This window comes from Sinohyriopsis cumingii, unplaced genomic scaffold (assembly GCF_028554795.1).
Source record: "Sinohyriopsis cumingii isolate HCF-2022 unplaced genomic scaffold, ASM2855479v2 utg000160l, whole genome shotgun sequence".
Classification (NCBI taxonomy): Eukaryota; Metazoa; Mollusca; class Bivalvia; order Unionida; family Unionidae; genus Sinohyriopsis; species Sinohyriopsis cumingii.
In genome coordinates this window covers 12,237,541-12,250,406 of record NW_028315873.1, presented here as the reverse complement: position 1 = coordinate 12,250,406, position 12,866 = coordinate 12,237,541, and the positions used below count along the sequence as shown (strand labels likewise).

Genomic DNA, 12,866 nt, shown 5'->3' with positions numbered 1-12,866 from the left:
AAAGAAGTTTTAATTATGACAGAAGAATTAATTTTTATTTATGTTGAGTATCTTATGATAAAACGTATGTGCATCACATGTTAACATGTAGCAAGCATCATTCTTGCAATCGTCCTTCTTTTTGATAGATTTGGTCATGTTTTGGATGGAATTTTGCTTGGGTAAGATTTGAATGTGTCCAGAATTTTAACAATACTGGACTTTTCATATACTTTTGACATTTTAATATCCTGTTCTGTTATTAAAGTGAATATTGATGTAACGCAGAGGTCTCATAGTGTAATTTGTGTATCCTAAAATTTGTACTAAATTATTGGAGACAGTGGCTGCACCATCTTCATGGAATTTAGGCATTCGAAGGTTAAAGTCAACATGACGAACCTAATAATGACCTTGTTTTTCTTTGTAAACTTTATTCTTGATCTCTGTGGAATGCGAGTAACTTTCTTCACTGGTTAGAAAATCTACAGTAAAAGTCAGGGAATAAATAATAACATTATTTTCTGCTTAGATTGTAACGATGCTGCTTTCTGTTTATTACAAGTAACTTTCGGAAAAAAAGATACTATTTACTTAGGGACAGTGAGCTGCAATAACAGCTTAATGACTCAGTTTGTGTTGTGATACCTTAAAGCACAGGAAAAACAATGGAGAAATCATCAAAACTATTTCATTGAAAAGGTGGAGAAATATTTTTTTTTTTAACTGTTACAAAGTAATAATGAAATCCAGGGATATATGCATTCTGTGGGCCATTGTTTTGTCTTAGATTTTATTGTTATTTTCTAGAAATATGCAGCATTGGTGTCTTTCATTTGAATAAGAGATCATTAAAAAATCCTACTGGGATGGTACATGTGCCCAGTTTGCTGTTTAAATTTCATTGATAACTTCATTGCTTGATGCAACTTAAAATTCAGCTTTATTTGCTTATTTATTCAGATTCTGAACAGGATTATCGATTACTGCGCCTTGCGAGAGTCTTGAATGAGCAGCAATCAATGAAGGACAAGGCCACTCGTGAGGAACAGGTGACAATTCCTCCTCAAGGAGAGACAACTCATATGAGCCATGAAGTGGCTCATATTGCTGTTGAAGGCGAGGAATCAGAAGTACTATACATCCGTTCTCCTCAGCATGATGTTGGCCTAGATCTTTCATCTACTGCTAGTCAGCAAGAAGAATCCCCCCCAGCATTAGCTCAGATGGCACCCATTCAGCCAGAAACAAACATGATAGCCATGCTAAAATTGTTGCAGGAAAATGTTTATAAACTGAAACAAGATACAGACACAACTTCACCACTGACAATGTGGGACTTTGCAGGCCAGTTCGCCTTTTACACGACACACCAGACATTCCTGACAAGACGAGCCATCTACCTCTTGGTTTCAGATATAAGCAAAGAGCTCGCTGATTTTGTAGCTGATGAGTGTTACTTTGATAGTGTTGGAATAATGAAGTGCAAAGTTCATGGTGAGTTCTACTACTACTCTGCCTGACTTAAATAATAAAACTTTTATGTTCTTAGTTATTTTATACAATAATGCAAAGTCAGCACAGTTTTATTTCCCAAGAGGAAAGAAGAGACAATAGAAAGTAAAGAAAAACTTGTCAATCCAGGCTTAGTTGAACCTTGGCATGGCAGTTGCTTTGGCATCCATGTGCTTTCCTTTTAATTCCATGAAATTGTTCCACCTTCTTTGCATATGGAATTTAACTTCATTTTGCATTTATCTTTATCTAGATAAAAAATGTAAATTATACATAACAAGTATTAATTGAGCTATTGGAAACAATTTGGGAGACAAATTAGATTTGTTCCTATCTAGGAAAAGCCATGAAATTCTGAGAAAAGGTTGTGGTGGGATGAGGGGCACTGCTGGACATTTTAAGCCAACACTTGATGAAAGAAAAAAAAAATACATAATTGGGTCCTAATTGAATATCTTGTTTCAGGTTTAATACCATTGTTTAGTGCATGAGATAAACATGGTGGCCAGTATAAATGGTGGCAGAAGAACCCAGTAAAGTCCCAGTAAGAAACACTGACCCATAGGAAGCTGATTATAATTTAGTGAATTTTTACTGGAATTTTCAGGGTTGTAGGACTCTCCATTCAGTTCAGATACAGCATGAATCATTTGTTTGATAGCCCTAAATATATTTGTACAGTCAATTCATGTGCTCAGGCAATTTGAATAGTAAAGTAGTAGTTACATCTTGGTCCAACTCTATATCAGTGTACTTTCCTATGTGGAAGATAAGAAGATCTTTGTAAATATTGGAGGAAGGTAATAAATCCAATCTCTCCGAGCTTCCAACTAGTCTGTAAATTTAATGAAAATTTATTGCAAAAAGTCACTGCTATTATAAGGTAGTTGACACTAGGAACATGTTGTTAAGCATTATTATCAATAGCAACCCTTGCCCACCCCATCTTTGAAGTGATTGTTACTGTCAGTCCTTGCTAAATATTTAGAAATCTATGAATTTTCAACGTAGAATCCCATCTTATAAGTGGGTTTGAAAATGTATCAAACATACCTGTCCATAATCAGATTATATTGAAAGTCGATGTTTGGACACCAACCAGACACAGGCAGGCTTCATCAAAACCACTTCTCCTACTCATTGTCCAGTGCCAAGGAAATTTGACTACTTATCCCTGAATCAAGTAGATGCAAGTAGGAATGTTGAGAATAGCTGTGAATTTTAAACCTTAAGCAAGCTTTGAAGCTTAGTGTTACTTAACATATGGCATATATAAATTATGCCAATTTGTCAGTCCAGAACAGGTCACAAAGAAAGTTGCATTTTACACATGCATGTGTTGCAGACTTGTCACCAATATTGGTTTCTGGTCATGAACGTATTGTATTCAGAGTGATGACAGTATATGAAGATCTCTTCTAGTATCAAGCTTGTATTGAGTGCCAGTGTTTATTTTAGTAACAGTGTAATTAGTATTGTGACAAATCTACTGTGTTGAGTAAAGTGATAAACTGACTTCGACAAGTATCTATGGAGACTCATTTGCCCCCAAGGCATGCTTTATCAACCAAAATGATTTTAACATTAGAAGAAATGAATTGCATCCAGGAAAACACCAGTAAATTTTTATTTCAAGTATTGTGTAAACCTTATATACAGTCTCTTTGTATAACTAATTTTTACACTACAATATTTGAACTTATTGCAATATAGCCTCTGAAATATAGAATTGAAATATTTAAAGGGGATATATTTTGTTGAAAGAGCAGTATTATATTTGACTATTACGGAAATTTGAAACTTAAAACATGGCCCTTTGTATGCCCACTGTAAAGTGGAGAGCAATTTATTATCACACTGTCCATCTGTCAGAGCATCTTTTTGTTCCAAGTTCACATATATCACATTAAATATCGAGTCCATCACCTTCTGCATCTTGAATTTTGGCTTAAAGGTCAAGGTCACTGATTCAGGGAAGACAGCTGTCTCCTTAAAATAACTCAGGTTTTCTGAAATATATAGTTATAAAATATTGTGGATAGCTTGCATGAAGGATAAAAAAGGACTTTTATTAATATTGAAATTAAAAGGTCAGTGTTATTAAAGTACAATAATGGTTTCCACGCAATAACTTGAGTTTGCTACCATATACGGCATCAATTTTAAGCCCCAGTGCTTCAAGAAAAAACTAGAAAATAATAGTTTCCTCTCAATAATTTGTGTTCTTTCTGATTTTCTGTGACCACGTTATGTAGATGGTTTATACTTGGAGTGGGAAAACCCTGCTACTGATTTGAACCCAATAGATCAAAGGTCAAAATCACTGAGACTGAAAGAATAAAAATGTTATTTTGCACTTTGGCATAAACTTTACATCACATCCTTCAAACAACAGCTGTAGATGGCATGCACTGGGTGTCAAGTAATAACATGGACCAAACTCATTAGGGTAAGGAAAAAGTTAATTGATACTGGGATCTAAAGATCAAAGGTCAGAGCTATTGTTACTGAAAAAAGTGAATAGATTTTGCACTAAAGTATACATACACACACACGCACAGGGTTCCCACGCTACCAGGAAATCGGGAAAAAGTCGGGAGAAATTATAATTTTTTTCCTCAGCATGAAAAGTTTTTGAATTGCACAAATATTAACGAAAGTTTGGGGAAAACATGGGAATTTTCTGCCATCGCTTGATGCCTGAAACAATCATGTATTTGAGTTGCAACTAAACTGATCGCGAGTTAATTTATCGAGTTCTAGCCTGAATATTCGGAGTGTGCGGTATGGATCGTTTGGTTGCTTGCAATAAACATATATGCTCAGTCAGTCCTAATGCTGAGTGGATTAGACTTTTATTTTCAAAGTCAGCTTGATTTCCATATCTTCCCTTACATGGAAGGTATGAATACCAGTCTAGCATCACAAGAGGCCAACGTGGTGGTGGCAAAGCATAGCCGCTTACCAGATGGCCTAGCAATATTTAAATCTTGTTGGAAAATATTAAAAGAAAGTTGTATACTGGTTGTAATAAAAATACAAAAATGAAAGAACACAAAATTTTCCATGTTTATGTATACCAAGAACAACTTCTGGAGTTTTGTTGTATCACGTGACTACCACGTTGACATCTGCTTTCTGCTTGATAAATCAGACTGGCTGTATTGCTGGTTTTTACAAAAGGTATCTGACTTTCATTTAATGTAATTGAATTTCTGTACAGCAACATTAGAAAGGAGTTTGTTGTTGATATCACATGATTATTGGACTTCCGATGTTGTCATTTGAGATTTGTCAAGTTTTATGACTAGTAACGTAAATGGTGAGTACTGGGTCAGGTTTTATTTATGCCATAGTCTTGTCTTTCAGCGGATTAAAGACATAACGATTATAATACTTGCTATTTCTGAGAAAATACATTATTTTCCCATTCATTTCGTGCAGGTATAAGTTGATGTAACATAAGTTTAAATGTTCTAGGCTCTCTGGTAAGCTACTACCATATGTCACTATGGCACGGTGGCAGCAAATTCAAAATTTCTATATGCAATTGCAATGATCCAATGCCCCAACCTAAATGCCCAAATATGAAAATTGGATGGTAATATTTGGAGAAAACCCGGATTAGAAAATGGACTGCCATTTGTTTTAAGTGAAATTTTTTGTCCAGATTGTTGACTCTCAGAGCTGAAATGAGGAATTGTCATCCCTTGTATTATATATCAGAAACAATATTTTATTGGCCCCTGTATCAACACAGGTTTGGGGACTGCTTTAATGAATTACAAGACAAATTGATTTGACAGAAAATTCAGTCCTTGTTTATTCAAAAGTGCATAATTTTTAAGGTCTTTTGTCAAAATTTAAATCAATCCTTTTGAATGTCTCTTAAATGATGGATTGTTAACCAGATCGTCTTAAAGAGATTAGGTTGTTTGAAAAATCTTGTTTGGGGTTTTATTGGCACAGATAAATTCATGGTTAAACTGTTTTCGTTGCAAGACAAGATTCTAATTATTTGCATGTATTGTTTTTTATACTATAGTAGGAAATGTTTACTTGCTATAAAATGCAAATATATATATTGCTATAGAATTCTTTAGAATTTAAGGTTTGATAGGAAACAAAACTAATTTTATGTTCATTATGTTGTTCCCACATAGCAGCATGATGCAGGTGAGCGAGATAAAGTTAGAATTTTTATTCTGTAGATTGAATTGGCTTTATATGACAATTTATAGGAATATAATCAAACTTGTTTCATACGATACCTTTTGTGGTTTTGTACATGATCGTCTGTTCCGACTTAGATGCTTTGAAGAGTCTTGAAAGAGAAACATCTTTAGATTTAGAAAATGCATGTTTTATAATCTAAAATTTATTTAATTCCAATCACTTATGGTCATATGCAAACCTTGAAAAAATGTATTTCATCCTGTAAAAACCCTGGAAATATAGCTTTAGAAAATCATGGAAATCACACATATATATATATATATATATATATATATATATATATATATATATATATATATATATATATATATATATCAGCAGTTAAATGACTTGGGGTGGGTGCATATGTTCCATTGACACTACTCTTGTTTATAATTTATTTTCAGAACTGAATGAAGTTTGGCTAAACTCTATACACTCCTGTGCAACAGCATCAGAAGTCAGCATCCCCCCTGTGATTTTGGTGGGAACACATGTGGATAAAGTTTCACAGGTACAAATTATGGTTATGGACATTAATGTCAGATGTGTTAGATTTTTCCTCCTCTGCCTGTTTAGCTCTATTGGTCATAGACCAGAAGATCAACTGGTATGGCCTGTTGTCAAAAGTTCGTCTGTCCATTAGCATACAGTTGTTATCATGACTCATTTAAACTGCTTGGAGGATTGCTATAAAATTTTACACATGCATTTATCTCATGGTCTGGTTGATCCTAAATGGAAATGATGCCTGTTGGACATACAGCATGGCCGTTTGAAAATCTAGCTATTACTATTTCTACTGAATGGATGTTAATATCATAATGGGCTTTTCAATAATCAGTTTCTTATCATGTTGGTAAAAAATTAAAAATAGTGCCGATCTTATGGCCATTATGGCAGCAATAGCAATCAGCTTGAAAATTGCTGTCACCATTCTAAATGGAAAGTCATGATCAACATGGAATATTAATGAAAAATGGCACTTAATGGAAATGATGCCAGTCTGAAAGTCAGTATTGCTGCCATGGTGGCCATCTGCAAGATCTTGCTTTCACTATTCGTTCAGAATGGATAGTATCCAGACATAAGGTTTTCATTTTAAGATTTATTATCGTGTCTAGTCGATCTCATGTAAAACTGGTGCCCATCTGATATCCACTGTGACTGTTTTGGGAGCTATCTTTAAAATCTTGTTCTCTCTACTCCCCTTGAAAAGTAGTAGCTTGTTGTTGTTGTTGTAGGGTTTAATGCCATTTTTCAACACAACATAGGCTATACATGGATGCCAGTATAAATGGTTGAGGAAGAACCTGGGAAGACCCTGGAAAGAACCACTGACCCACGAGAAGCTGCTAGCAAGCCTTCTCACATACCCACATTTGCAGAACCTGAGACTCGAGCATATGCAGACAAAGGTGAGATGGCAGTGATCCGTAACACTGAGCACTTCAGGCCACTTGGTGCCCCCACTTTGAAACGAAGGTCATATTGACATGGGGTTGTTTATATTTCTTTTTAGCGCACATGTATCCAATCTGACTCAAATGTTGTTACAAATCTGTTTAATTGGGAAGTCTTTTCAGTATGGGGTTTTCACTAGAAGACTTGGTGTATACACCTCTCCCTCGATAACTCACGCACAACGGGGTCCAAAAACATAGACCGCACTAGAAGCAAGGGTGCAAGTTACTGAGAGACCTCCCAGAATTCAGCTAGACAAAGACATCTGGAGAACCACGGGGTTGAGGGGGGAACTGGACTGTTTGCTGTTTGAATTCTCATTTTAAAATCTTGTCGAGAATAATTGTCGATAAATCGCTTTTTTCTGATGTTCTTTGTTATTCTTTATAAATCACATTTATTTTCAAAATGTCCAACATCTTAAAGATTGATAACATTTCCAACTGGTTTCAACAACCAACATGGTATGTGAAAACATTCATGAGTTACGTCATGACTTTTTGATTTTATTTTTAGTCTGGTTCACGGAGTGGTTTATGATACCTTTTTTGAAACAAGTAGTTTTCGAAGCCAGGAACCAGACTAATTGGTGAATCAGTTAATACACTAATAAAAAAAATCCTTTTTTTTATAAAATAAATGCAATATTTTGTGAGACAACTGTCGAGGTTGAAACTGAACTTTTTAATTGTTCAGTTAGTTTAATATTGATGCTGTGAATTTATTACAAGTAACAGCGAAACTTCTTATCATCCTTTTGCATATCTCTATGTGTGAGTTCAGGAATTCTCTGAAGCTTGTTTTCTCCACAATGGTCCATATCATTAAAACAATGCACTTTTTTACTAAGTACTCATTTCGCTTGGTTGCCTTGCTATCTTTGATCACAGTTATAATTGAGTAGGTTAATGTAAGGTAGTTTAATTAGATTATGTACACAATAACGTTTATAACAGTGTTCAAATGATCAACTGAATTAAGTTTCTTGTCATACGACCGAAGGCGCTGGTTCTTAAGCATGTAGGATTTGTATGCCTTTTAAATTTGTTGTTTATTCCACATCCTTTATTAGATTCCAAAGACGTAATCAAATGATAATAGAAAAGGAGGGCAGCTTTTTATTTATTGCAAAAATGCAACAAATGTTTTCGCTATTCTGATATAAAAACACGGTTGGCACTTAACTAGGTTCTCATAGAAATGCTTAGATTGAAACATTTTATATTTAATTACAGCAGGACACATTTAATTTATGATGAACTAGAACACAAATTTCAATTGATGCAAACAATTATTTAATTTGCATTTATTTATCAAAGGACTGTCTCCACTAGGCATAAGTGACATTTTCATTCATAAAAATTTCCTTGAGTATCGATAATTACAGTGTAGAAAGAATGTCATTTAGAAAAAAGTGTGACAAATTGTGTGACTTCTTTTTAAAGCTGATATTTCATATTGTTGATGAAAATTTCCAGGTCCTCTCTACCATATTCAATGATAAAACGAGCAATATATCAGTTTCCATTACCAATTTTGATCATGATTTTGTTCAAGTTCAACAAATAGGAATAGATGTTTTGGTATTTTCTGGTTTAAAAAATGGGATGTACGCCTGATCCCATGCTATAAGCGGGTTCCGGAGTTAACAGGGTGTGAGTTATCAAGGGATTGGAGTAGTTGGACATAAATAAAAAAGATATTGATCTGAAGTCCAATATGGCCATAACTGTGACCATCTTGAAAATAGTATCACTACTCCTTCTGTGTGTACGGTCACATACACATTGAGTTATCAGAAAAAGACTTGCATCCAATAGGGCCTAAGTGAAAATGGTTTTCTTCACAATGCTTATTTTAGAGTTATCTTATAAGAAAGAATGAATAAAGTGACTATATTGAAAATATATCTTTCCAGTATTTTTACAAGGGCCATTTTAAAATTCACTGATTTTGGGTTCTGTTGAACCATGACACATTTAAATTATATTTTGCTGCTGAGATAGAACTTGCCAATACATTGTAATTATGTTTGGCACATTAAAGGTTCAGCCAGGACCAGTTTAAAGGCAACATGCAGAATGTATTAAACGTTGCTACCTGAATTGTACAGGTTGCACATAACGCATTTAAAAAAAAAAAGATATTTTGGGGAAGCCCTACATCCAACCAATGAAAATCATTCTTATGTAACGATAAAAAAATGTCAGTTAAACTAGTATTGATTGCTTCCATTGATTGTATCCATAAAAGATGCTGCTGGTTTCAGTCTTAATTGAAAAATTTCAGCATGCATTACATGTATCTAAATATACTATGTGCCTGTAAGGTACTCAGACAAAATAACTGCTGCCGTTTCAAGTTATAGACTTAAATTTATTTGCCTGCTTTGCTATAGTCGCGTGTCTGTAAGAACAAATTAATGACTAGACAACACGGACAGTATATATCTGTACTCCTGTGTGTGTGTGTGTGTGTATATATATATATATATATATATATATATATATATATATATATATATATATATAATACTATCATACAGGTTAGAGAGTTTTTAATTTGTACTCTATGGAGATATGAACCCACGTCTATGGGTAAACAGCACCCATCACCTTGCCTGCACACATAAGCCCATATTCCTTCACGACGAAGCACACATCACCAAAAAAATGATGTTACTCAGTCAGTGTTATATGCACTCGTGTGTAGCAGACACATTCTCATGATGGCTTAGTAATTGATTCTCATGTATCTACACAGTCATTCCAGGTTCCTATGAAAGAAATAAAAGTATATAGAATTATTTATTGAAAATTATAAATATACACAAGATTAACGGAAAGTGCTATCCCTGGATTCTATAGAAGAGTGCTTCATAATAGCAGGCAGAATTAATATTTTAATACAAATAACACTATCATACAGGTTAGAGAATTTTTAATTCGTACTCTACTGAGATTCAAACCCAGGTCCACAGAGTACAAATTTCTATGTAAGTTGATATTCCATTTTTATCAGACCCATATATATCTTTGATTAATGTTACACCTTACAGTTTATCTTCACCCACTATCCTCTCACCAGATTGGAAAATTAGAGACTTTTGTTATTCTGATACAAGTGTACATATATGGGGAATAACACTAATTTGGCAATACTTACCAGCTAATGATGAGACATTCATGACTTCAACCTTATTCATGTCTTCAGTTTCAACCCAAGTAAGAGAAGGGTTATATTCCAGATGTTGGAATAGGCCAAGGCATCAGGCTAGGATTGTGTTACTTTATATTTCAAGGCCTGTAATTACTAATTGGTGAAGGGAATGATGTTTTTCGACTGGGACTAGGACCGTGGAAAGATATAATGCAATGCAATGATGTCAGGTATGCGTTAACTTATTACATAGTTAAAGTTAGATCCACCCCACTGGTCAAATAAGCAACAAAAGCAAACTTCAGTTTGTTCAGTTTGGTCTTTGCAAAGCATTGTAGGATCAGCAGATTTTCTGTGTTAACATAGAGGCAGATGCTGGTTCATGCCGATGTGCTAAAATTAATGCATAACAAAACCACTATTTTGAGATGATGAAGCCCTATTTGTAGGAGTAGTAAACAGTAAATCCCAGTGTGAAATACAAAAGAGCTCTGATAAAATTCTACCGCTCCGGTGGCCTAGTGGTTAGAGCATCTGCCTCGGATGCAGGAGGTCATGGGTTCGATCCCCGACCGAGTCATACCAAAGACTTACAAAAAAGGTACTAACAGCTGCCTCGCATGGCGCTCAGCATTAAGAGGTTAGTGTTAGGACTGGTCGGCCCGGTGTCAAGATAATGTGACTGGGTGGGACATCATGCTACATGTCTTTGGCATGATGCCCCAGTGCTAGACATCACTATAAACTGCCACATTGCAGACATCGTAGCGATATGACTGAAAAATTGTTAAAGCTATGTTGAAAATCAAAATCACATCACATCACATAACTGATAGAATTCTTGGACAAAGACATTCACTGGAATTTATTCTGAATTCAAAACTGGAATAATATTTTCTGTGATTCAACAAGAGACTTTTGACACATCTGCACTTCATAGGTTATTACAGACATCATCTCCTTCAATTTCGGATCTCTTCGGGACTTGAACTGAGTTTTATTCAGGACTTTTTATTACTTGTGACTATAATTCTTGGATTATTTTTGGATTTAATCTGCAGTACCATAATGTCATTCTTCCCATTTTTTCACTTTGTATTCTAGAGTAATAAATTATTTGTTAAATTTTACAAAGCTTGTTGTCTTCAATCTTTTCTGTTACTTATTTTAAGAGCATAGACTTGTAACATTATGCACACTATATTTGTGTTAGGGTGTGAGGTCAGAGTCTATTGACTGCAAAAAGTTGGAATTTGCTGCCACTGCCCAGTAGCCAGATGGGGTAGCCACTTAACCATTGGGCCAAGCAAACTTAAACAATGTTACATCAAGTCACACCTGCATGAAGTCAAAAATATGACATGCCAGTCACAGTCTGTAACAGAAACAAAGGATGCATAATTTTCAATATATCTATTGAGTGAACAACTTGGAGAATGTCAGCTTTACCAAGAATGTGGCATTTTGAAACAATATTTTGATATCTTTAATGTCTTACATCACTACTGCATTTACATATGATGTCTGGCTATGTCCAGATTGATTCAATAGTGACAAATTTTGGGTAATTGTTCTTGGAATAAATATGATGAGAATCGTGTCCTTTTAGGTTTCAACAAACAGTATGTAACATTCATTTAATATTTTTGAATTCATGTATAACAACATTAGAAAGGGTTTATTGTTGATATAATGTAACTATTGCGATCTCTTATGTCATGGGCATGAAGGTTGCGAGGTTTGTGTAGTCATGTTTTGAAAGGGACAGTGACATTTATTTCTGCGTGATGCAACTGTAAAGAGCAAGGGATAAAGTAGAGGAAAACATATTGCATTTAACAGTTAGTCCAGACAAACAGACAAAGAGGTTGATATTAGATCTTCATATTTAAAGACAGGTCACTCCATTCTCCAACATTTCGTCCTTATCATAATTTTGCATAGTTACATATATTTGATTACTATCAAAGTAGCAGAACCAAACAGCCACTCTGCAGGGGTTACAGAAGAGTTTGTCTTGGGTCGTTTCACTGTATACAAAAGATATAGCCAGTCTTCAGGATTTACAGATGTATCAATCAGGGAAGTTTTACCATATACAAATTTAAAACTATTTTAATTAGCTTACAGTAATCTAACTTGAGGTTCATAAAATGACTGGGTAGATGATACAGGAAGTAAAAGAAAAAAAAAAGAACTTTAAAGATATGTATTAAAATCATTGAATAAAATGTTCCTACTATCACAAAGACCTGATGGCTTAATATAAATTATATGTTGGATAGAATCATAGGAGTATGTTATTTAATAATGTTTTGTATTGAAGAGAAATTTTAAAGTAGATTATGACAAAAATATAATTTATGGTACAGATCATGTTATCAACTGTATTACTAAAACTAATATCAGTTCATTGTGCCAATGATTGAAAATACAGAAATTCGGATGAATGAACATGGAAGCTTTATAAATATTGCTTTTATTCATAAACTATGTGATTTTGCCATTTCACACTTTGTGCCAATTTACTCCCT

The 12,866-nt window shown here is 34.4% G+C and overlaps 1 protein-coding gene across 7 annotated transcripts in view; it reads left to right on the top strand.

Moving 5' to 3' along the window:
• LOC149774796 (uncharacterized) overlaps positions 1 to 12,866 on the top strand; it is a 106,300-nt gene that overhangs the window by 40,046 nt on the left and 53,388 nt on the right. For all 7 annotated transcript variants that reach the window (XR_016416765.1, XR_016416764.1, XR_016416763.1 and 4 more), the window contains 2 exons: positions 943 to 1,476; positions 6,117 to 6,223. Coding sequence is in view for 4 of the 7 variants with exons in the window: in XM_089944910.1 (XP_089801036.1) it covers positions 943 to 1,476; positions 6,117 to 6,223 (641 nt within the window). In the remaining 3 variants the exon portion in view is untranslated. The remainder of the gene's footprint in view (positions 1 to 942; positions 1,477 to 6,116; positions 6,224 to 12,866) is intronic.